The sequence below is a fragment of the Dipodomys spectabilis genome, unplaced genomic scaffold (genome assembly GCF_019054845.1).
Source record: "Dipodomys spectabilis isolate Male_0828 unplaced genomic scaffold, ASM1905484v1 ptg000038l, whole genome shotgun sequence".
Lineage (NCBI taxonomy): Eukaryota > Metazoa > Chordata > Mammalia > Rodentia > Heteromyidae > Dipodomys > Dipodomys spectabilis.
Window position 1 is genome coordinate 853,765 of NW_024870715.1, and position 23,718 is coordinate 877,482.

At 37.5% G+C, this 23,718-nt stretch overlaps 1 protein-coding gene across 3 annotated transcripts in view; it reads left to right on the forward strand.

Moving 5' to 3' along the window:
- Window positions 1-9,423: 9,423 nt before the first annotated feature.
- Window positions 9,424-23,718, forward strand: part of Heatr5a (HEAT repeat containing 5A) — a 119,247-nt gene continuing 104,952 nt past the window's right edge. For all 3 annotated transcript variants that reach the window (XM_042677394.1, XM_042677396.1, XM_042677395.1), the window contains exons 1-2: window positions 9,424-9,466; window positions 21,819-22,020. In XM_042677394.1, the coding sequence (XP_042533328.1) occupies window positions 21,895-22,020 (126 nt within the window). In that variant the 5' untranslated portion in view covers window positions 9,424-9,466; window positions 21,819-21,894. The remainder of the gene's footprint in view (window positions 9,467-21,818; window positions 22,021-23,718) is intronic.

Sequence of the window (23,718 nt, forward strand, 5' to 3'; positions counted from 1 at the left end):
TTTACCCATTAAAGTTAGGCCCCATTTTTCCTTATCTCTAGTTCACGCAAACACTAATCTGTTTTTTGTCTCAGTTAGACTATTCTGGACATTATACTTAAGTGGAATCACATATTATTTAGCCTTTTTTGTCTGGCTTCTTTCACTAAACATGTTTTCAAGATTCTTCAACATTGTAGATGTTATGAATCAGAACTACATTTTTTAAATAACTGAACAATATTCCATTGTCTGAATATGCTTTATTTTGTTTCTACCTTCATCAATCAGTAGACATTTGTCCTATTTCATCATTCTTTTGGAGGTTTTTTTGGAGGGAGAAGTTGTTTTTAAGATAGTACTTTGCTATCTTGCCTCTATGTTTCCCAGGCTGGCTTCAAACTTGCTTTCTTCCTGCTTAAACTTTGGAGCAGCTGGGAATACAGGAAGACACCTCTGCACCAGCTTGAGAGCAAATTTCTGTACCCATATATGTCAATTCTTTTGTATGTATGCTTAGAGATGGAATTTCTCGGTTATATGGTAACTCTACCATGTAACTTATGGTTAATAAGTTATATGATTAAAGTTATAGTAAGTTATATGATAAAACTTCCATGTAATTTATTTTGGAGAAACTTCCAAACTGTTTTCCAAAGCAGCCACATAATTTTACATTCCCACTGGCATTATATGAAAAAGAGGGGGGAGGGAGGGAAGGAAGAAAGGAAATAAGATAAAAATCTGCATTCTTACAACAGCTCCTCTCTACATTCACAGAAGTGTCCCAGGAAAGAATAAATGATATGGGCATCCTACTAATAAACCTTTAATTTCACCTCAAGGAAGCAGGGATAGGCAATTAAAGGACTCTGAATAAGTAGATTAGTGGAGACTGACTTATTTTATCCTTCTCTCAACATAGCCACAGGCATCATTGCTTCATTCTAAAGAAAATCTGCCAGGAATTTCAGTTGTCATTTTATTCTTATTCAACAAATTTATATAGAGCGTTTACTATTGGTCATGTACTTTACCAAAAGATTGTGTCAGAAAACTTCAGAGAAATCTTCCTAAAATGCTTTCTCTTTTTTATTTCTATTTTTATAAAAGCAATATAACAGTAACAAATGTTAAAAAATTAAAACATTATAATAATCAAATTGTTCAAATCCAATATTTTATCTATTCCCTGTCAACTTTGTGTAGAATTACACACATATTTTAACACAATTCAGGCAAAATAAAGGATTCACATATTTTGCCTTTAAAAATACTAATATTTTACCATAAATAAGTCTTTCTTGGCTTTGATATCAGATAATATAAGAGAAAGGAAGCAAACAAAAGCAGAAAATATACAAGTCAATAAAATACTATTAAGATGAGCAAGTAGGATCTATAAACGGATTTGTGCTGTGGTCTGTCAATGCTTAGGGTGGCAAATTGAGTTCAAGGGAATGTAATTCTATTCCATAATACTAACATTTGTTTCCTTTTCTTCCTGATATATGACTCAGGCTTCATTGGTTATCTTAACCATATTATGTAGGTAACTTAATTTCTAGTTATTGTTCATATTGGTCAGTAAAATAGTTACCTTCACATAAGGTTCTCTCCTCCAATTTATAGCTAAAGAAGTTGTACATAGAAACACAGTAACTGATAAGAATTTTCATAGGTATTTTATAATAATTTTTCATATATGATAATTCAGGAAGAATACAATTTATCAACAATATACCTTTGCTCTTTTCTACGTTCAGTTTTTTCAGCTAGAGAAATACTTTTAAGTTATGAAATTTATTTCAAGTTATTGAGTCAGTGTTATCTTATATATCATTTCAATATATTTGGTTTTTAAGCAGCTGATCATCTATCATCAACTTAACTCTCTAAATGGTGAATAAGAGTTCTTTGAAATGCTTTATGTGGTACTTATAAAAATTAAATATCTCAAAACAAAAGCACTAACTTACTTTCTTGAGCTACCTGTCTATAGGTAAATAAGTGTTCTGCCTAAAGAGCTTGCAGCTGAGGTTTAGGGTTTGTGTAATATTTAATTAACAAAGCCCTCTTCCTTAATTCTAGCTTTGGCTTGACCTATTTACTCCTTGAGATTTGGCTTGTGTTTAGAACTTAGTTGCTAAATGTCATTAAATTTTGTTCCTTCACCTTGATACATTAACTTTGTGATTAATTTGGCATAAGATGGTGCTTCCTATGGTTTCCATCAGGGATTTTGTGGCAGGAAAAAAACTGACAAGCCCATCAAGGACTTTCTTCTAATTCCTCTCAGCCCCACTTTTATTGATTCCCCATAGCACCTCCCTCCCCTTTTTATGAGTCTGCTCCAGGTCCTATTATCCAAAGACTGTTCTTTCTGGCCATTGCCGGTATATTTGGGCCTGATCCTTGCTCTCCACTGGAACTTCCTGTCTGTCTGCTCACACTTACATAGTCACAGTCTTCCTGACTTCCAAGGTGAAAACCATAATAAAGCAATAAGCCAGAGAAGATCTCCAGAGTCTTCTAGCTCTCATATTACAGAAGCTTAACATTGGCTTCCCGAAGTCTCTCACAATGTTGTTTGTTGTTTTTCACCAAAAAAATTGTTATACTATGAGATTTTATGCAAGTTACAAGAAAAAGAGGAATCAGTGCAGACTGCTGAATCATTTTTAGTGCTCTTTACCCTTTCCCTATAGAAGACTACAGGTTTCAGGTCCCATCCCCAAGGTATTGATGATCTTATTTAGTAACTTCCTTTCCTGTCAGGCTCATGTCATTGAGCACTAACAACATTATATCCAGACTGTTGTGTTTTTATGGACAACTGTCATTAAACAACAGTGGATACACAGTTGATATGCCACAAGCACGTAACTGGGTATAGACATGTAACTGTTGAATGGAAACCAGATAAATTATAGTAATTGTCATGTAGAGGTAGTCAACTTATGCTTTTGTTTCTTCCAGTTAAAAATTACATGTGGGAAGAGGAGAGTTACAGAAGGAGTAAGTCTGATTAAGATACATTGTATTCATATGTGGACTTCTCAAAATGAAACTACCTTGTATAACTAATTGATGCTAATTAATAAAGATAAATATTGGCTGGGCAGTGGTGGCTCATGCCTGTAATCCTAGCTATGCAGAAGGCTGAGATCTGAGAATCATAGTTCAAAGCCAGCCCAGGCAGGAAAGTCCATGAGACTTTTATCCCCAATAGATTACCAAAGCAGTTATAAATGGAGCGATGGCACAAGTGGTAGGTAGAGTGCTACCCTTGAGTAAAAGAAACTTAGGGACAGTACCCATGCCCTGAATTCAAGTCCAGGACCAGCTAAAATTTAAAAAAAATATTAAAAATTACATGTTCACATTGATTTTAATATTTTTAAATATGATTGTGTGTCTACAGGAAAAAGACTTTATAAAGTGTTATTCATATATTTTACAGCTTCAAATAAACCATGATAATATAGAAAAGGTATCTGACAAGGATTCAGAAAAATTGGTTTTAAAATCTTCCTTCTGGAATCTCATTTGAAACACAGACAAATCCTAAGTATTCTTATTCTTCGAGATAATCGCTATTCTGTTAATTTTGAAGAGGTTTTCCTAAAAGTAACAGTAAAATACTTGAATTTTAAAACCAACCTTAGAGACGCTAACACAATATGCTCATCAGCCGTAGGAGGAAAATACAGTCCAAAGAGATTAAATGGCTTGCTTATAAAATAGACCAGAAGTTTTGCAACAAAATCATTGTTTGTGCTTATGTAAAGCTCTCTATTTATTTGATCAGAAAACGAGAATTTGGAAAGGGTCCTTAGTTTCCTAGTTAGATATAAACATAATTATGTCTTGTCTAAATATCAAATATATAATTGTACATTTACCTTTGTTTAGTATTCCTACTTAGTGAAGCACCAGCCCTGTGTTTAAGTGCTTCCTTTGAGATTAAACGACCTGCTGTTACTCACCTGCCTTCACGGCTCAAGCTCTATGCTGTACTTCATTGACTGAATATTTGTAATAGTAGTTTGCCTATTGAAAAAACCTTATACGGCTGAAAGTTCTATTTGGAAATTTAGTGCTAAAAGCTGTCATGGATTACAGCAAGCTCAGCAGTATGATGAAAAATAATGCTTAATAGTCCAAAGAGTAGAAAGCTAAATCACAAAGGGTTTGTGGATCTTTTTTTGGAGAGAGGTATCAGTGTCATTTCAGGCTGCAAATCCCATTGAAATCAACAGTGTGGAAGCTGTGCTCTAACTGAACTTGTGACGTGAGCTTGAGACATGTATACCCCATTCGTGGTAGTGGTTCTATTTACATTGAGTGACTTGGCATGACTGACGTGTATCACAAATATCAAACTTCCAAAATTTCATTTGCCAAACTATGTTCTCAGAAATACTAGTTCTAAAAGATATTCGTGTGTATGCATTTAAAACACATTTTTCTTGCTGGGTGTGGTGGCTAATGACTCTAATCTCAGCTATTTGTAAGGCTGAAGCAGAAGGATTGCTTAAGACCAGAAATTTGGGATAAGTCTGAGTAACATAGCAAGACCCATCATTAAGAGAGAGAGAAAGAGAGAGAAAGTGAAAGAGAGAGAAAAGGAAGGAAGGAAGGAAGGAAGGAAGGAAAGAAGGAAGGAAGGAAGGAAGGAAAGAAAGAAGGAAGGAAGGAAAGTGACCAGGCTGAGTGCTAGTGATTCAGGTCTGTAATCCAAGCTACTCAGGGGCTGAAATCAGGGGATTCTGAGGATTGCAGTTCAAAGCCAGCACAGGCAGAAAAGTCCATGAGACTCTTATCGCCAATTAACCACCTTGAGCTATGGCTCAAGTGGTAGAGCACTTACCTTTAGCACAAAAGCTCAGGAATAGCACCCAAGTCCTGAGTTCAAGCACTAGGACTGGCACCAACAAAAACTTAAAAAAAAAATATGGCCAGGCTCATGTCTATAATCTTAGCTACTATTTTGTGCTTGTACTTTTGCCTGGGAAAAAAAGTTCAAGACAGGATCCTGAGTTCAAGACCCAGGACTGGCTAAATAACTCAATTAATAAATAATTAATTTTTTAAAAAAAAGTTCAAGACATTCCTTTGAACCAATGGCTTGGGCCTATCATCCCAGCTTAGGAGAATCCTGGTCCAAGTGTGCGTCTGGGCATGAAGAGAGACCCTATCTCAAAACTAAACTTTGCAAAAAGGTCTGGATGCATGGCTCAGCAGTAGAGTGTGTGCAGATACAATATGTGTGTGTGCATATACAATAATATATTGCATTCTCAAAAACTGTTTCTGATATGTTTGAGCAATCTATTAAAGCAGGATATCTCATAGCAAACGAAATGGGTAGCTGTTGGCTTTGTGATTTCTACATATACCATTAAATACCAACAGTTTTATTTATGAAAATACTTTATGTATTGGTGAGAAAAATATCCCATTATAGAAAGCGAAGTAATGCAATGTAGTGTTTTAGAGTACCAATACAAAGCTAATAGAAAGTTTAGAAAAATCTCCATTCCTAAAAGAAAGCCCTTCCTGATGAAGACCTTTTGTTTGTCAGTCAGTGATACAACTAAAGCAGATAACCTGGAATAAGTTAGGAGTAAGGAGTTAAAAGCCTAATAAGTCTAGCTATCATTTGATAATGGAACACATGCTACTTATATTGTATCTCAAATCCTCCAAACACACCAGAGAAGTGGTATTCTCATTTTGTGAGTGGAGGAAAATGAGCTCCAGAGATAATTTCCTAAGATCGTGCCTATTATGTGATAGAATTAAAATTTGAAAATAAGTCACTGATCTCAAAGCTGCACTCTTCACTGATTGGAATATAGCTTCCTCTTTACGACTCAAAATTTCAATTTGAGATCAAAGTATAAACAAAATACGATAGGGGATGAAAGGTGGGACACATTTTCATTTGACTAACATAATGAAAAGTTTTTTTTTTTTTTAAGAGCTCTGTACTTGTTTCCCTATTTATTTCTTTTACTGTCCGTTGTCAGTTCTAGCTGGAAAAGTTCTTAATTTACATCTTTAGCTCTGACCCAGCTTCTGAGCTATAATCCCACATTTCCTTTTGTTTACCTTTTTGTGACCGAAAATGTGACATGTTTAAAATTAAATTTGTTATTTTCTCCTCTAGACTGACTCCTCCTAATTTTATTCTTAGTCATTCAGTTCATCTTTGAATCCTTTGTAAAACAATGACTATCTATACTCAATGAGATGCAATGTTCCTTGTAGCCCTGAACTTCTAGTATTGCAATTCTGTATTACATACTTAGCCAAAGGGAATTATATTTTTAGGCCCATTCTAGTTATTTTCTGAAAGGTTTTTTTTTTCTTTTTTTTCCCTTTTTTGCTATGTAACAGTATTCTACTCATCCATTCTTATGTGTCATTCAAAGTTGATTTTGCAGGCAGGGAATGTAGCCCATTGGGTCGAGCACTGATTTAGCATGCTCAGTCACCAGCACAAGAAACAAAGTAAAGAAAAAATTCCATTTAAAAATTGTATTTATTTTTGTGCTGGTTCTCCGGCTTGAACTCAGAGCCTCACACTATTTCTTGCTCATGGCTCATGTTCTACCAACTTGGGCTTTGCCTCTGAGTTTTTGCTGGTTAACTGGAGATTGGGTTTTATAGATTTATTTTTTCGGCCTGGGCTGGTTTCAAACCACAATCCTCAGATCTTTGCCTTCAGAGCAACTAGGATTACAAGTGTGAGACACTGGTGCCCAAATGAAATTTATTTATTTTGGGAGAGTTTCAGTATTTTACTCAGGCTGGCCTTGAACTCTTGGTCTCAAGAGCTTCCACCTCAGCCTCTCAAGTAGATAAGACTGCCCAACATCAAAGACTGTTTTAAGTGTTATCTCTTCCTTTTCATCCCTTATGCCTTTCCAGCTGGGCTTGTTAGTAATTACTCTCTCCTTCAGAATATTATAATAACTTTTGCACCTTTCTTAAAGGACTTTAAACCGCTTATACACACACATACTATATCTATAGCTATATGTAACTATAATTTGTTAATCTATACCTACAAACATGTGTATGCACATGAATATGTATGCTAGATGCACATATGTACAAATGTACATATATAGCATGATGTGAATATACAGTATGTGTACATATATTGTACTATAATGAATGTCATGTATAACAAATATCTGATAATGACTACCTTATATAGTATGTATATATACAAGACACAACAAAATAATATATTTGAGGTATAATGTATATATAGTGTATTATATGTGTATATGTACAAAATATAGTATATGTATAAACATACATGCAGATGTATACATTAAATGGAATAGAGAAGATGTCAGAGGGAGATTTGTCAAGAAATATTTGAACCTGGGAAAGGTGGAGAGGGGTTATGGACTGGGTATGAACAAAATGTGTGAGAACAGGAGTGAAGAAAGGGAATCTGGGAGGAGGGTTAAAGTGGCCAATTTGGGAGGTTTCAGAACTTCATGGGGTAAGGAAAACATCCTCCAAAGGAATAGAGGGCAGTTATAGGTGATTGCTTACATGGAGTAAGGCTGTTTAAATAGGTAAACATCCTATAGTAGAAAAGAGTTACAAATATAGAGGACTAAAAACTAGATTGGACCCTGTGAGGCTGAACTGGAGGTAAAACCATAAATATGATTTTACAGTATTTAGATGGGTTAATACATGCAAATGTAAATTTGTGTGTAATATACAGACATTGATACACTGTATGAGCATGAATGTATACATAATCCCTGGGCTGTGATGCTGTAATAGTAGTAAGAAAACATAGGGTTTCTAAGTATTATTTTCCATTCTGTATGGCTGCATCCAGGCTGGGCAAGATAAGTTTGGAATATTTCATTATTCAGGATTAGTAAAAAAAATGCTCAATGGATAATAGGGATATGTCTAAAAGGCACAGAATGATAACATATTAATACAGAACCTGAATGCTGAATATATTGTATAAAAACTCTTTCAAATATTCTGCTTAAAATATTGGTGTGTGCATGTGTGTGCGCGCACACACACACACACACACACACACACATACTAGAATGAATAGGGCTTCTGTGGACCAAATAGCACAATTTGAACATCAAAATAACTAATATTTAATGAAATAGAAATGTTTTAATAGATATAAATAAATTATAAATTTGATGAGAAGCAAGATTATTTAAAAATATGAAACAAGATAGCTTCAGAGAATCTCCCCTCAGAAAATACCCATTAGTTACAAGACAGACATTGACCACATTGAAAAGAAAAACTTTATATTGAAAAGATCTGGCAGATAATATCATATTAAAATAAACATCCATAATGAGAGAAATTACAATTGCACCATTGGTAGAATACAATGAAAAGAACACAGCATCACCTGTGAGACTCCTCAAAGACACCTAGGCTTGACTCTTATCACCACTAAATATCAGACCCCAAGTGAAGGGTATTGTATGAATACAATTGGCTAGGAATCCAAGAAAGACTAAGGTAAGTGTACCAGACTGAAGGCAACTGAAGATAGATGGCAAATAAATGTGTGGATTTTAGGGGGGGCGGGGATGGTGGGAGTGTTGCTAATTTGTTTTTGTTGTGTTTTGGAACTGAATACAATAAAGGACATTGTTTGGGCAACAGGCCAATAGCAATGTACCACAAAAAATGCTCTCATTTGATAGTTATATTGTGATTGTATAGAGTGGGGCATGGGGTCAGCAAATTAAATCTCAAACTGTTCAGGAAGAAAAGATTCTTTGTACTGTATTTGCAACTTTTTTTGTGTGTAAGTTTGAGATTGTTGCAAAATAAAACCTGAAAAAATAACACTCGAAACACTGATAGTGGAAAAGCTCACAAGACAGCCAAGAAGCTGAAAGCAGCTAATCTCATTCCACCATCCATTCAGTGTGTGACCTTGGCTGAGATTGGCCTCTTACTTTGGTCTGGTACGGGCTCTTCAGAGTCCCTTTCTTCTGCAAGTAACTTTCCAATGGTTACATCTAAAGCATTAGCCCTGCCTGAATTTTTCCAGTCACACCCACCAGATGTATCTTTGCCTTCCGGATCCCCAAGGCTACACCCAAGGATTTTGACTGCTGATAAAAATAGTTGTGGCCGGAATCTGCGGACTGCAAAGTCACTTTGTCAGGCACAACTTCTGCCTTGAGCCTCATCATTCTTTCAGCAATGGAGCAGTCATGCCTGTCACAGTGGGCGCTCGATGGCTCGGCGGCCCACTAGCCGGGCTAGCAGCTACGGCCGGACTCCACAGCGCTCCCCTATAGCGGGCCCGGGCCGCGCCCTCTCGGCTTTCCGGCCCCGCCCCCGGCCCCGCCCCCCGCCCCGCCCCGCCCCGCCCCGCCCCGCTGCCTCAGTGCCTCACGGTGGCCTCGGCGCGCGCGTCCCGGGGCTTCCTCGCGGTGCTGGGGAGCAGGTAAACGTGGCGGGACTGGCGCCGGCGCGGAGCCAAGAGGGATACCCTCTGGGCGGACAGTCGGGGATCCCGGGAGAGGCGCGGCCCGGGCGCGAGGGGGCGGTGTCGGACCAGCCTGGCGGCTGGTGCGGGACGGTGACCCCGGCCTTCCCGGGCAGTGCAGCGAGCGGCTCCAGGGGCCGGGCCGTGGTCGCCGAGGCCGTGTGGTCGCCGGGGCTCCGGGGTGAAGGGACCAGCCGAGGGGGTCAGGGGTCGCGGCCTAGGGAGCGGGAGCCCGCCTAGGAGAGGTTGGCGGGATCGTGGGGGTCCCCGGCGGCGGTGCGCTCGCTCGTCCCCGCGGGCTCCCGGGAGAAGCCGGGCTTCCCTTCCCCCGCCCCAGCACAACAGGTAGGCGCGGAGTCTGTGCTCCGTCGGGGCCCGGTGCGGGGAAAGGCGGGAGGTCGGAACCTGCCTCGCCCGGCTGGCACGCCACTCCCCGAACCCGCCCTGTCGGCCCCAGCCCCGCTTCCTCCGGGCGCGGTTCTCCCCGGGGCCGTGCGTTCTGGGCGGGCAGCCCTCTCGGGTTTGCCGGACTGGGCGGGGTGGGGGGGGGGGTGCCGGACCGTCTCCACTTCAGGATCAGAACATAGTTCCTTCTTTCTTCCCCTGTTGGCCAGCCCGACGTCGTTTCGGGCGATTGTAAATGGTCAGACACGTTGCACGGCGCTTTCTGGTCCTTATTAATCACCCTATCGTGTACAGCTGGCGAGCGAGCTGTCAAATCAGATGAGTCAGGTGGCCCGACCTCCTCCAAGGCTACCTCGTTTTTATGTGCAATCATTTTATTTTATTTTTTTCCCCAACGAGTTCCTTAGTGCTTTTTAGGAGCCGAGTGAGAGCCCTTAAAAGAATTTACAGCCTAGGGGAGATGTGTTTAGCTTAGAGGAGAAACAAAAAGCCCCGCAGTGCAGTGAAGAACTGTAATTTCTCGAGATTCGTTAGGAAAACAGAAGCGCCCTTCAAAGTGGGCTTGAGATGGATGCAGAGAAGAAGTCTCCTTGTTTTGCAAACTTTTTGTTTTACCAAGTGTGTCTTGGAGAAAACGATGTTAGAGAAGCTTTGAAGCGACCTAGGCTTTTCTTTCTTTAATAAAGGAGGCGGGCGGGCAAGTTTATTTAGCATAAGAATAGCGACAGTTGGAGAATACTGCCTTACTTTGGAGTGCACTTATTTCACATAGATTGGTACAGAATAGGAAGACTCCAGACCTTCAAGACCTGAGTTTTGGAGAAGCTTCTTCAGTGCTATTTGTGGATCTTAGATTAGGCAATTTTCCTTTTCTTTTGCTAGTTTTGAATTCAGTGGCAAGTACTTAAGTTTAAACTATTAACTGAACTAACTACATTCGTTTTAAATTTATGAATGTATTCGCTATTGGAAAAAGTACCTGTTTACTTGTCTTTACTCAATCCTTCCCTTTTCCCTACCCCCACTCCTGTCCTCTTTCCTTCCCTTCTTCCTTCCTTATTTTAAAAACAGGTGTTAAGATAGTTTACAACATCTTTTGGGAACTTTCTTCATTTTGAATAAAATAGAGGTTAAACTATGGATTTTAAAATTATTTTAAATTCTGTTTAATGACATCTGCATTAAAAAAAAAAGCCTTACTGAGTCTTAAGTGCCTCACTAATTGTCCTGTGATAAAATTGAAGAGCTTAATGAGACTGTGGTTTTCTGGTTTAAAAACAAAGCAAAAACAGTTCTGAGGAAAGAGAGTAAGAGAGAGGAAAAAGAAAAAGCACTTCTGTTATTTAGCACATGTGGAGATGCTTTTATAGACCTCATTTAAGAAGTGAGTTAACTAGAGACTAAGGAATTAGTAAAGATTTGCTATTCATTGTCTAGTTCTAGTAAAGATTTGTGTCCATTGTCTAGATCTAGTGTTAAAGTCTTCAGCTGGAATAGGAAAGGACCATGCTACAACCTGTGGGTCAAATCCATCTTAGCAGTTTTTATAGGTAAAGGTTTATTGGAATATGCCCTTGCCTGTTTGGTTATATATTTCCTTATGGCTGTTGTATGTTTATAAGTAATAGTAAGTTTATATTGCCCAGAAAGCCTAAAGCATTTACTCTTTTGTTCTTTATGGGAAATAATTGTAGGCTCCTGGACTAGTACTCTAAATGCTTAAGATATTAAATTGAGCTTTAATTCTGTCAAGTGAGTGTGGAAACTATAAATCTCTCTGGATCCTAGAAATGTAATAATACAAGAGAGGTATGGCTTTTTTGATTTTTAGCTTTTGATTTTAGCTTTGGAATTTTTCTTTTCAGTTTGGTCAATGTCTGTCTTTAATGTGTTATTCATGATGTTCATCATAAGTAGCAAGTTGCCTGTACTTAAAAACTTTTTTTAAAACCATGAATCTAGTGACTGCAGTGGGTTATTAAATCAGATGGAATATTATTGGAAGTATGAATGTAAACATGAAATTAAATAGGGATTTACAGTAAAAACCATATGGATTAGTACTCTAAACAAATATCTAATAAACTGAAATTGGATCTTGTATCCAGAATCCTGCTTGGACTCTTAAAAATAAATAACAACCTGAAAGATGTTCATTCTAGAAAAGATACATAAAATAGCAATGTTAAAGTACTATGAAACAAGTTATAGTTACTTGCCTAAGAAACTAGAGCTGGTTATATGATACCAAAGAAGGAAAACTTGGAAGAGGTGATCATAGTAAATATTTAAAGCTGTACATATACTTTCACTAATCTTAAAATAATAATATGGTGCTAGTTTTACTAAAATAATTTTTTTTAGTAACTTAGTTGTCTTTATTGCCCAAGTAATACTTGTCAAAGGATAAATACACTACAGCATTTTTTTCTTTTCTGTTGCATTTCTAAGCTTCATATATTGCCTGAGTTAATATTTTGGTTCATAAATAAAATAATATAATACTTAATACAAGTAATATATGTTGGGGTTTTTTTGTACCAGTAAAATAATCTGAAACTGAAATTGTCTGCTGAAGCACTAAATCTTAATACTTTCGGTGCTAGAGGTGTGGCTCAAGCAGTAGTACAGCTACTCAAACTTGAATTCAAACCCTAGTACTGCTGAGTGAGAGGGGTGAGGGGAGGAAGGAAGGAAGGGAGGGAGGGAGGAGGGGGAAGGTGAAAGGGAAAGGAGTGGGGAGGGAGGAAGAAACAGAAAGAAAAGAATATAGAAGTAGAAAATTATTTGATCTTTAATTCTGGGGCCCAAAAATTGAGAGATTTTTTTCTAAACTTATTTGGCAGCAAAATTGACCTGAAAGAATACAACTGCTATATGTAGTTATTATTTATTCCATCTCATGTGAATGACTTCTTTTTGCTGTAGAAATGCATTTGTTTGGTAACAGAGTACTTCCCAGACAATATGGAGGAATGACATAACAGATGGTATATTTACTCTGTTTCATGGATAAGCCAGTCAGTAGCAGCCAGAAGAAGGCAGAGTAACATGGAGTTACTCTAGTGAGCTATACTTGGAAAATTAAGAGTATCTGGACATCTGGCAGGGAGTGAGAAGCAAATGTCTGCCAAGCAGAGCCTTCATGTGTGTTTCCAAGAAGTTAGAAATGGAACAAAATTCTGAGCCAGGTATTTTGTATGCTGTATTATGAATTAGAAGGTGAACCATGAGGAAAACTAGGGTCAGACCATAATGTGGATTAAGGATAAATCTGAGTGTTGAGAAAAGCCATGTACTGTTAGAGAAGGGATGGGAGGATTCTTAGCAGATGGGGTCTAACAAGGAAGTTCTGAGTGGCAGTTTGTGCAAGCAGCAAATGCAAGTTATTCTGCAAATAGAGCAAAAAGGCCTGGTCTGTCTGAAAATTCTGCTGTGCTTGGGGAATAATGGAATTTTTGTAAACTTTTGAACTCATAGCCCCAAATATCTCTCTACATTTAAATAGTATTTCATCATTGTTTGCTGCCTCCTTTGAATTCTTTCTGCTCTTGGTTTGTTCCTTCACTGTGTGTGTGTGTGTGTGTGTGTGTGTGTGTACGTACGTGCGTGCGCGCACGTGTGCATGCACACATGCGCACATGTGCTCAGGGCTGTTTGTGAGCTTTTATGCTCAAGGCTCTAGTGCTCTAGTGCTGGAGCTCCATTTTTGGCTTTTCTTTTCTCTTTTTTTCCTTTGGAGGAGGTGGTTAATTGGAGATCAAAGTCTCATACTTTTCCTACCCAGACTGTCTTCAAATGATCCCCAGAACTTAGCCTCCTGAGTAGGATTACAGGCATTAGCCACCAGCACCTGGCCTGCTCCTTCCCTTTTCATGTGGTCCTCTACAATTCAGATAACTGGACCATTAGTCTCTAATAAAAATCCATGAGTTCTGGAAGTTGCTATATAGACTGGTTTTTGTTTGGTTTCACTCAACCAAGCACCAAGTCATGAGATTGCTAGGTGATGATATTTAGTAAGCATATTACAAACTGTAGCACTTTTCATCTTAAAATGTACTTCTGAAATTTTTAGGTGTCCGGAATGAACTCTCTTCTTCCAGGAAGGAGATGCAAGAGTTTGGTTTGTAGACAGTGATAAAAATTGTTAGTAGACCAAGAATAAATTAATACTTTTAGTACTTACTGATTAATTGCCCGGGTGGTCAATTGAGAGCTAACATCTATAGAAGACTTAGCAGTTTAACAAACAGGCTCAAAGTGCTAAAGACACACTGAAGAGCAAAGTGTTGTGCAATAAACAACAAAGTCATAAAGATCAGATGCTTCAGCACTAATGGCAGTAATTGTTATTGATAGCTGTGGTTAGAAACTGAAATACATAAATGAATGCTGAAAGTAGACCTGGGTGTTACTTTCTCTCATGTAAATAACATTTTAGCCCTAGATAAATTTTTTCCTGTGTGTATTTTGCCTTGGTAGTCAAGCCCCTACCAATTAAGTTATGCCCTGGCCCTTTTAAACTTCAGTTATTTTTTTCCTATGTCTTGGTGTGGGTTTATCCAGAGGATATCCAGTGAGCTTTCACACCCAAACCTAGATTCTCCAATTTCTCGAGTCTTATGGCATGGATAAAGCACTTCTTTTCTCTAGTCTCTGAGGAAACTCTCCTTCATTGGTCCTGTATTTTGCTTACACCTTCTTATTCTTCATGTTTTGCCTCTTTATTTCTGTAAGATTTCTTCAAGGTTCTCTTTCAACTCACCTACTAAATGTTAATTTCTACAACCTTGTTGACCTTGTTTTTGTAACTTTCTTTTTTGTGTGTTTTTGTTGGTCATGGGACTTGAACTCTGGGCCTGGGCACTATCCGTCAGCTCTTCAGCTCAAGGTTAGAGCCCTACCACCTGACTACAGCACCATTTCTGGTTTTCTGAGTGGTTTATTGGAGATAAGAGTCTCACTGACTTCCCTGCCCAGGCTGGACCATGATCCTCTGATCTCAGCCTCTTGAGTAGATAGGATTATGGGTATGAGCCACAGATGCCTGGCTGTTTTTGTAACTTTCTATAAGATCATTTTTGGTCTCCTTGTTTCCATTTATTTTTCTTTATGTTGTTATTTTTATTTTTTTTAATATATTTTGTATAGGTGACGTACAGAGGGGTTACAGTTACATAAATCAGGTAATAAGTACATTTCTTTTTGAACCATGTCACCCCTTTCCTTGCTCTCTCCCAGTTTTTCCCTTCTGTCCCCACCCACAAGTTGAATAGTTCATTTTCCACCATAGTGTCTAGTGAGTACAAGTTAAAGTTATTTATAGAAAGAGTTTAGTGTTTTTTTCCTGGAAGTAGGCTAGATGACAGTGCCCTTACATAATAGGAGACACCATGCCCAGCTTATTGATTGAGATAGGATCTCACTAACTTTGCTGGGATAGACATAGAACCACATTCCTCTCAATCCCTACATCTCAAACAGCTGGGATTACAGACTCGGTACACTGTGACTGGCAAAAAAAAAAATCTTAATCTTGATTGTTAGGAGGATTAAATAAGATAGTGAATTACAAGAATTTTGGTAAGGAGATCTGGGGGGGGGGGAAGACTTTTTCCTTTTGACTTCCTTAATAAAGTTGGTTCTACTACTTAGTCTCCCCTTCCTCCCCTTCCATACCCCCAGAACATTTCCTCTAGTTGGGCTCCCACTTTCTATCCTTTTAATCTAGCTTGTCTGCCTTTTTTCTCATCCTTTATAGAACTTTGAATAAACGAGAGAAGGGCTAGAGAAAGCCATCCCAACCTCTAGTCCTATCAGGCCCCAACTTGTTACAAATTATTTTTCTTTTTAATTCACATTTCTTTCCCGTCACCCTATTCCTATACACTGCTAAATGTGCTCCTTCATGGTTCTTAGAGTTTTGTGTACTTGCTGTTCTCCTGGCCTTATTCAGTGATAAGAAACACAAACACACACATGTCAGCCTGGACCTCTATTGTGCCTAACTTTTTCTGTTGAGAGGAGACTTCAAAAAATTTATCTTCCAGGCTGGCCTAGAACCATGATTCTCATAATCTCAGCCTCCAGCTTAGTTAGGATAACAGGTATGAGCCACTGCATCCAGTTTGATTTTTTTCTTTAAAAGGATTGAGTTAGGTACAAGAAGGTTAAATACTGTATGTCCAATGAAAGAAAACAATACTAGAAACAACTTATCATCTCTGTCTGCCTCCTTTTCCTCTTTACCTTGCTCTTTTCAGCCTGGATAACTCCCTTTTTTACTGCATCAATAGTTAACAGTATTTTTTGGTACAGTATTTTTTGGTAGGGCTATCAGTGCAGCTATGTTGTTCTACATCTCCCCCAACTTCTTTCTTCTCCAGTGGATAGGCCTGGATGTTCTCCTATTAAATATATATGTGTGTAAAAGAAAATATATATGTGTGTATAATATTATATATCTTTATATGTTTATATGTTATATATATTTTATGTGTGTGTATACACACACACACATACACACACACACACACACACACACACACACACACACACACACACACACACACACACATATATGTATATATGTTGCCTCCATTGACCTCAAACTCAAAATCCTCTTGCCTCAGCTGCCTCAATAGCTGGGATTATAGGTATATGCCACCACAATTGGCTATATAACTATAATGTTTAATGAGCACCTAATATTCTTTGAGTATGTCAGCCTCAACCACTTGCCACACTGTTGGGCTTATAAATTATTTCCAGTTTTCACTTCTTTTTTTTGGTTTTGTTTTGTTTGCCAGCCTGAGGGCTTGAATTCAGGACCTGGGCACTGCCCCTGAGCTTTTTTTGCTCAAGGCTAGCACTCTACCACTTGAGCCACAGAGTCATTTCTGGTTTTTTCTGTTTATGAGGTACTGAGGAATTAAACCTAGAACTTCATGCATGCTAGGTAAGCACTGTACCACTGAGCCACATTCCTAGCCCCTCAAATCGAATTTAATTGTTAGATTTTCCTGTTTTCTGAGGTAAGTGATTTTTTAGCTGAATTTTAGAATAATGTGTTTATTGTGGAAAGAAGCAAACAATTTCAGATTCAAGCATGAAATAGTCAAGATTAAATAATCAATTCATAGCTATTAAAGAGAACTTTCAAGTTGTAAATTATTTGCTTCAGTTGTCCTTTTTTGCCTTGAAGCCAATGTGTGACAGTAGACCACCATTAGGATCAGGCCTAGAGCTGTGTAAACTACAATAATGAAGGCATATCATTTGCTCTTTATAGATAGGACAGGGCCTTCCTTAGGCAGCATCTAAAGCATGAACAAATGTAATGTTCTGTGTAACTTGTGAGTTCTTATTCTGTAATCTATAATTTTGTAAAGTCTAAATAAGTGTGAATCTGAGATCAAGCTGCACTGATCCATCTTCTTTCTGGATTAAAGATAATTACTGTACTTTTTGGAGAAGTTTGGATTTTAGGATTTATATGTTTCCAGAAGTATTGAAGTTCTTGAGAGTTGGTTGTTATTCCTTTCACTTCATTCTTTTTGAACAAAACCAGAGATATGGAAGACTGGAGGCTGAATGGGAACTAGAGATTGTCTTTTAGAGAAAGAAGTGAAAGAAAGTTTTGAAATTTAAGTATGACTTTAATTTCAAAATTTGATATACTAGATATGCTTTTAATTTCATTTAGTGCCCATGACTTTCATTTTGTGAATCACTTTATTATACTCTGGAAGAAAAAAATAAAAACTGAGTCCAGTAAACCTATCTTGTTTCCTATGTTCTCTTTGATTATTTGTGATTTTCTTCTTTTCCTTTTCAAAGTAACTTGAAAACACTGGAATAAAAGCAACAACAACAACAAAAAACCAGTAATACTTTCTTCCCCTAATTTCCAGTTTTTCTAAATAGAGAAAATTGTGTTTGTACTTCCTATCAAAATGGTCATAATGAGCAGCCTATCTCTGTGGGTTTTTTTGTTTGCGTGTTTGTTTGTTTTTTGCCAGTCCCAGGGCTTGAACTCAGGACCTGGGCACTGTCCCTTAGCTTCTTTTGCTCAAAGCTAGCAGTCTGCCACTTGAGCTACAGCACTACTTCTGGCCTTTTCTGTTTATGTGGTACTGAGGAATTGAACCCAGGGCTTCATGCATGCTAGTCAAGCACTCTACCACTGAGCCACATTCCCAGCCCCCTGTGTCTGTGTTTTGAAAAAATATATTAAAATTGGGAATGGTGGTTCTTACTATAATCCCAGCTACTCAGAAAGATCATGAGTTTAAGGCTAGCAACATACTTAGATGCTATTTCAAAAACAAAATGTTTTTTTAGAGTTTAAATATATTGCTATTGTGTGTTTACTTTCAGTAAACTGATCACTTTATAATCTCAACAGACGTATGAAAATGTAAAGTAAGATCAAAATAAGCAGTCCTTTTGGGTTTGTTGGGTTTTGGTTTTACTAAAATATACGGCAAATATTACACTTGTGTCCATCTTCCAAAAGTGAGATTTCAGATACAAGCAGGAACATCTGTTAGTTACAAAATGCAGATCCTTATCACATTGATAGTGCACGTATGATGATGCCAGGTATATTGGAGACTTGGGGTTTAGAAGTGATATCACCAATACAATTGGTTGCTTTTAGTAGTAATTTATATGAGGAATGTATTGAGGGCATTAGAGATAACTTTCTACCTTGTTTATGATCTCAAGCTGTTGCTGAATTATTTATTATCACATCGTGTTAGCTATTTTCCTTCTTGATAGATCATTTTACACCACAATATTGCCATTACCTAAAGAAAAAAAATGTCTCATCAGCAGTCTTAATGACCTCCAGAAAGGGTAATTTGATTCTTAAGATAGGTTTTCACCTACCCTGGTAGTTACAAGAAATTTTCTGAAAAAAAAAAAATTTCTGTGTGACACTAAGGTTATTTTTTCTCCCAAGCTATCAGAGATAGCTATTCATTCTTTCTCTGTAAAAAGGAATTCTTGGCAGCATTGCTTATGTTGTTCTTTGTGCATTAAAAGTTACATTTCTGGAGCTAGGCAACAATGGCCATGCCTCTAATCCTAGCTACTTCGAAGGGCTGAGATCTGAGGATCATGGTTCAGTGCCTGCTAGGGCAGGAAAATCTTTGAGACTATTAATCTCCAATTAACTACCAAAAAGCCAGAAATGGTGCTGTGGCTTAAAGTGGTAGAGCACTAGCCTTGAGCACAAACATGCTGGGATAGCACCCAAGCTCTGGGGCATGACCAATTAGGAGGGGTTACCCACTGTCTATAGAGGAGACAATAGTAGCTGGGTGAAAATAGTTGAGCCAACATAGAGAACACGGATAAGAGAAAGTATAGGATTGGAAAATAAATATTAAGTTTAGTAAAAAAAAATAAAACCCCATAGACTTTGACAAATACCTGTTTCTCTCAGATTTGTATGTATAATCTCATGTTTAAATATTGGCAACTCTTCTTTTTCTTCAACCTACTACAAATCTCACATCTGATTTCCCTGTACATATTAAATACTGGCTTTTATACTAAAATATAAGATTTTTTTTTTTTTTTTTTGGGTCCGGTTGTGGGGCCTGAACTCTGGGCCTGAGTGCTGTCCCTCAGCTCTTCAGCTCAAGGCTAGTGCTCTACCACTTGAGCCACAGCGCCACTTCTGGCTTTTTTCTTTTTGCTTATGTGGTGCTGAGGAATCGAACCCAGGGCCTTGAGCATGCAAGGCAAGCACTCTACCACTGAGCCACCTTCCCAGCCCCTAAAATATAAGATTTGTTTAGGGGAATGTAAGGTAGGTATTATACATTTTTAAATTTTAATTGCCTGTTGTAGTCTATCTATGTTTCTATAAACTGTTGCTAGTTAGCTTGGAGTTTTACATTATCTTTTTTTCCTCCAGGCCTTGAACTTTCTAGGCAGGTACTTTATTGCTTGAGCCACTCCTCTGTCCCTTCAATTGTGTGTGTGTGTTGTGTGTGTCTGATTTTTTTGCTTAAGGGTAATGCTCTACCACTTCTTTCGGTGGTTAATTGGAGGTTAGAGTCTTCATGGATTTTCTTTTCTAGGCTAGCTTCTAAAGTGTGACCTACCAGTTCCTAGGCAAACTTATTTTTGATATATTAGTGAATAGGACTATAATATATTATATATGTATGTATATGGTGCCTTCTTTGTTGTTCCTGAAGAGAGCTACTACAATAAGTAGTTTAATTTTCTTTTACTAGAAGAGACAGGTCTCCTTTGTTACCTATGCAATTCCTAAACTCCTGGATCTAAGCACACCTCCTGCCTAAACTCCCAAGTACCTAGGCAATTAGGTTTGGGCTAGCGAACCTGAGTAGTGAAATATTTAATCTACCTTATATTTTCTTTTCTTTGTTTTTTTTCCTACTATTTATTGTGATTTTTGTTGTTGTTGTTGTTGGTCATGGGACTTGAACTCAGGGCCTGGGCACTGATCGTGAGCTTTTAAAGCTCAAGGTTAGCACTCTACCACTTTGAGCCACAGCTTCACTTCAGGTAATGTAGGCTGTTAATTGGAGAGAAGCGTCGTCTCAAGGTCTTTTCTGCCAGAGCTGGCTTTGAACCTTGATCCTCAGATCTCAGGTCTCAGCCTCCTGAGTAGATTAACATTACAGGTGTGAGCCACCATCGCCCAGCTTATTGTGATCTTTTTAAAAATGCAAAACCAAAATTTGGGGCAATTAATTACATTCACCTGTTATATTTGCCACAATTTGTGGTTGGTTGGCTGATTACTTAACTATTTCAAAGGCTTTGCTATTGTCATCCCAGCCATTGCAGAAAACATAAAATAGGAAGACCAGTGTCCTATCATGGGACTCAAAATAACCAGTGCATAAAAGTCCTGAGTTTAAAATCTAGTGTCACTAAAATGTGCTTTATTGTTGCATATTTGCACACATCTCTTTTTTTTAAAGTTCCCAAAATTATAATGTCATTATTATAAATTTCTTTGTGAATTTATATATTGCATATGTTCTAGAAAGGCTTTGGTATGCACCCAGAAAATCTTGATAAACAAGGAGACAAAAGTAAAAACCAAAAAAGCCTCAGTTTCTGCTGGTTATTTGCTACAGCAAAATTAAGTCCACCTTGGATGGACATAGTCTATATTGCTGTAATTCCTGGATAACATCCTGTAGGCATCATCAGGAAAAAGAGGTTGATTTTCACAGGATCACAGAGATAACACTAGATACTAGTAAAGATAGGACTCCTAATAAATGCACATAATAAAAATAGGCATAGATATAAGCCCCTTACCATCCTGGTTTATATCTCCAGGTGAATGACAAGGCAAAGACCCAGGAAATAGCAAATTTTATAGAGGTTTAAAGAGATTTGGTGGACAATTTGGACATTTGTTATTATTTGTTAATATATACCCATTTAGGCTACAAAGAAAACTGAAAGCCTGACACTGAGTATACTGGCAGTATGACCTTAAAGCCTTTAGAATTTTAATTTTTAAAATTTTAATTTGTGCTTATGGATACCAATGATGTCTTTGCTTTTTAAAACAGGTAGTGTTAAGGAAGAGCACTTGTTTAGCAAGTAAAGGCCCTGAGTTTGGTCCTCAGCTCTGCAAAAATAAATAAATAAGTAGATAGATAGATAAATAAATAAAGCCAAAGAAAATGGCAATGCTGAATAAGGTGAATTTAGTGTCAGTGTTAACTAAAATTTACTATTGAGATTTTTACCCTACAGCAGTTTTAAAAGAATAGATAGGTAGGTTGGTAGTATATACATGCTTTTTAGTTTCTATGAATGATCTTCTGTATGCTGATTGCCTACCTTTTTTGCTCTCCTTTTAAAATAATGTTTTTTTTTTCCTTTGATGCAGATTCTTTATTCCTATGTGTATTGACCAAAGTTTAATGAGAAGAACTGTGCCCAGCTAGGAGAATTTGCTTCAAGAAATGGAATTATCTCATAGCTTATTGCTGAATGAAGAAGCGTGCAATCAACTAGGTGATGTTCAGAAGGCTGAGTTTATTTTTGAGTGGTTGAGATACTTGGAGAAGCTCTTGCTAGCAACCAGCAGGGTGAGGAAAATTACAGGTTTTTTTTTTTTCATAATTACAATCTATTTTCAAAAATTTTCAAAGAAATAATGTTCAATCCTCTGGTTTACTTTTTTACTTGTATCCAGAATAACCTAATAAGTTAGCTTTAATAAGGTAAACTTTGTTGAGACTTAATAATGAAATGTGATAAGTTTATGTTATGTATCTTTTGTCCCTCTATAAACATGAAGCCTTTGTGTAGTATAGTGCTAAATAATAGGTATGAAGAGCCCAGATACTGGTGGTTCACGCGTGTAATCCTAGTTACTGGGGAGGCTGAGAACTGAGGATTGCAGTTCGAAGCCAGCTCAGGCGGGAAGGTCTGTGGGATTCTTTTCACCGCTTAACCACCAGAAAGCCAGAAATGGAACTATGGCTCAAGTGCTAGCCTTGAGCACAGAAGTTCAGACAGTGCTCAGTCTGAGTTCAAGCCCCAGGGCTGGCACCAAAAAAGAAAAAAAAATTTATGAAGAATGAAAAATGAAAAGTTTGAAGTCTCCTGATAAATATACTACCTCTAAAAATCTCATAAGATGGGTACAAAGATAGAAAACTGGTTACTCATACATTGTTCACCTACATTCAGGAGTTAACCACATTTTGCCATGTTCAGTTCATTAATTTACTCAGCATTGTGAGGTAGCACTTCTAAATAATGTAGCATGAATTTAAAAATAGTGCATCCTTTTATATAATAACTATACCAGATAAAATGCAAACGTACTATAAAAATATTGCTCATAGGTGAGGCCTGGATCTAATATAATACTCAGCAATACAAAAAAAAATACCACTTGTGGTCAGTTTAGAACTTAACAAAAGACAAAGTGTTATAAAAGAGGAAAACAAACAAACTCAGCATCCCAAAATGTGTTCTTGTTCTGAGACTAATGGACACTATCTGGCTGTGGGTTCCAATGATAGAGTGTTTGACAAGTTTACTGATCTTTAGAAGAAAAAAGTAAAAGCAACTTGTAGATTTGAAAATTAAATTTAACAAAAGAAACAAAAATACTCTTAACAAATAATGAATTGGGGAATTTAGTTGTTAGTGAGTACCTGGATATTATTAGCTTTATAATGATATTCTTTACCTCTTTTGAAGAGAGCACAAAAGTAAAATGATACAACGTTATTAGCATTTACATATATAATCTTAGAAAAAGAAAATTTTGCTAAACTTAGGAGAACTCTGAACTTAAATTACAATATCAGCTCTGTAATGGGTTATAGAATACTATTTTATTTATGTAGATATATATACATATATATGTAGATATATATGTTGACAAAGGCTTAATAACTAAGAAGCTCTAGTTAAAAACACAAAGTTGTGTTTTGGGGGATTGTGTGTGTGTGTGTGTGTGTGTGCGTGCGCGCGTGGGCTTGTGCTGATTCTAAGGCTTGATTCAGAGCCTGGGCACTGTCCCTGAGCTTTTGTACTCAATACTAGCACTCTATCACTTAAGCTGCAGCTCTACTTTTGGCTTATCTTTTTTTTTGGTAGTTAATTGGAGATAAGACTCTCACAGACTTTCCTGCTCAGGCTGGCTTCAGACCACGATCCTCAGATCTCATCTTTCTGAGTAGCTAAGATTACAGGCTTGAGCCATTGGTGCCCAGCTTGTTTTCTGTTTTTTAAATACAGATGTAGAAGAAATACAGCTTTTGTCTTTG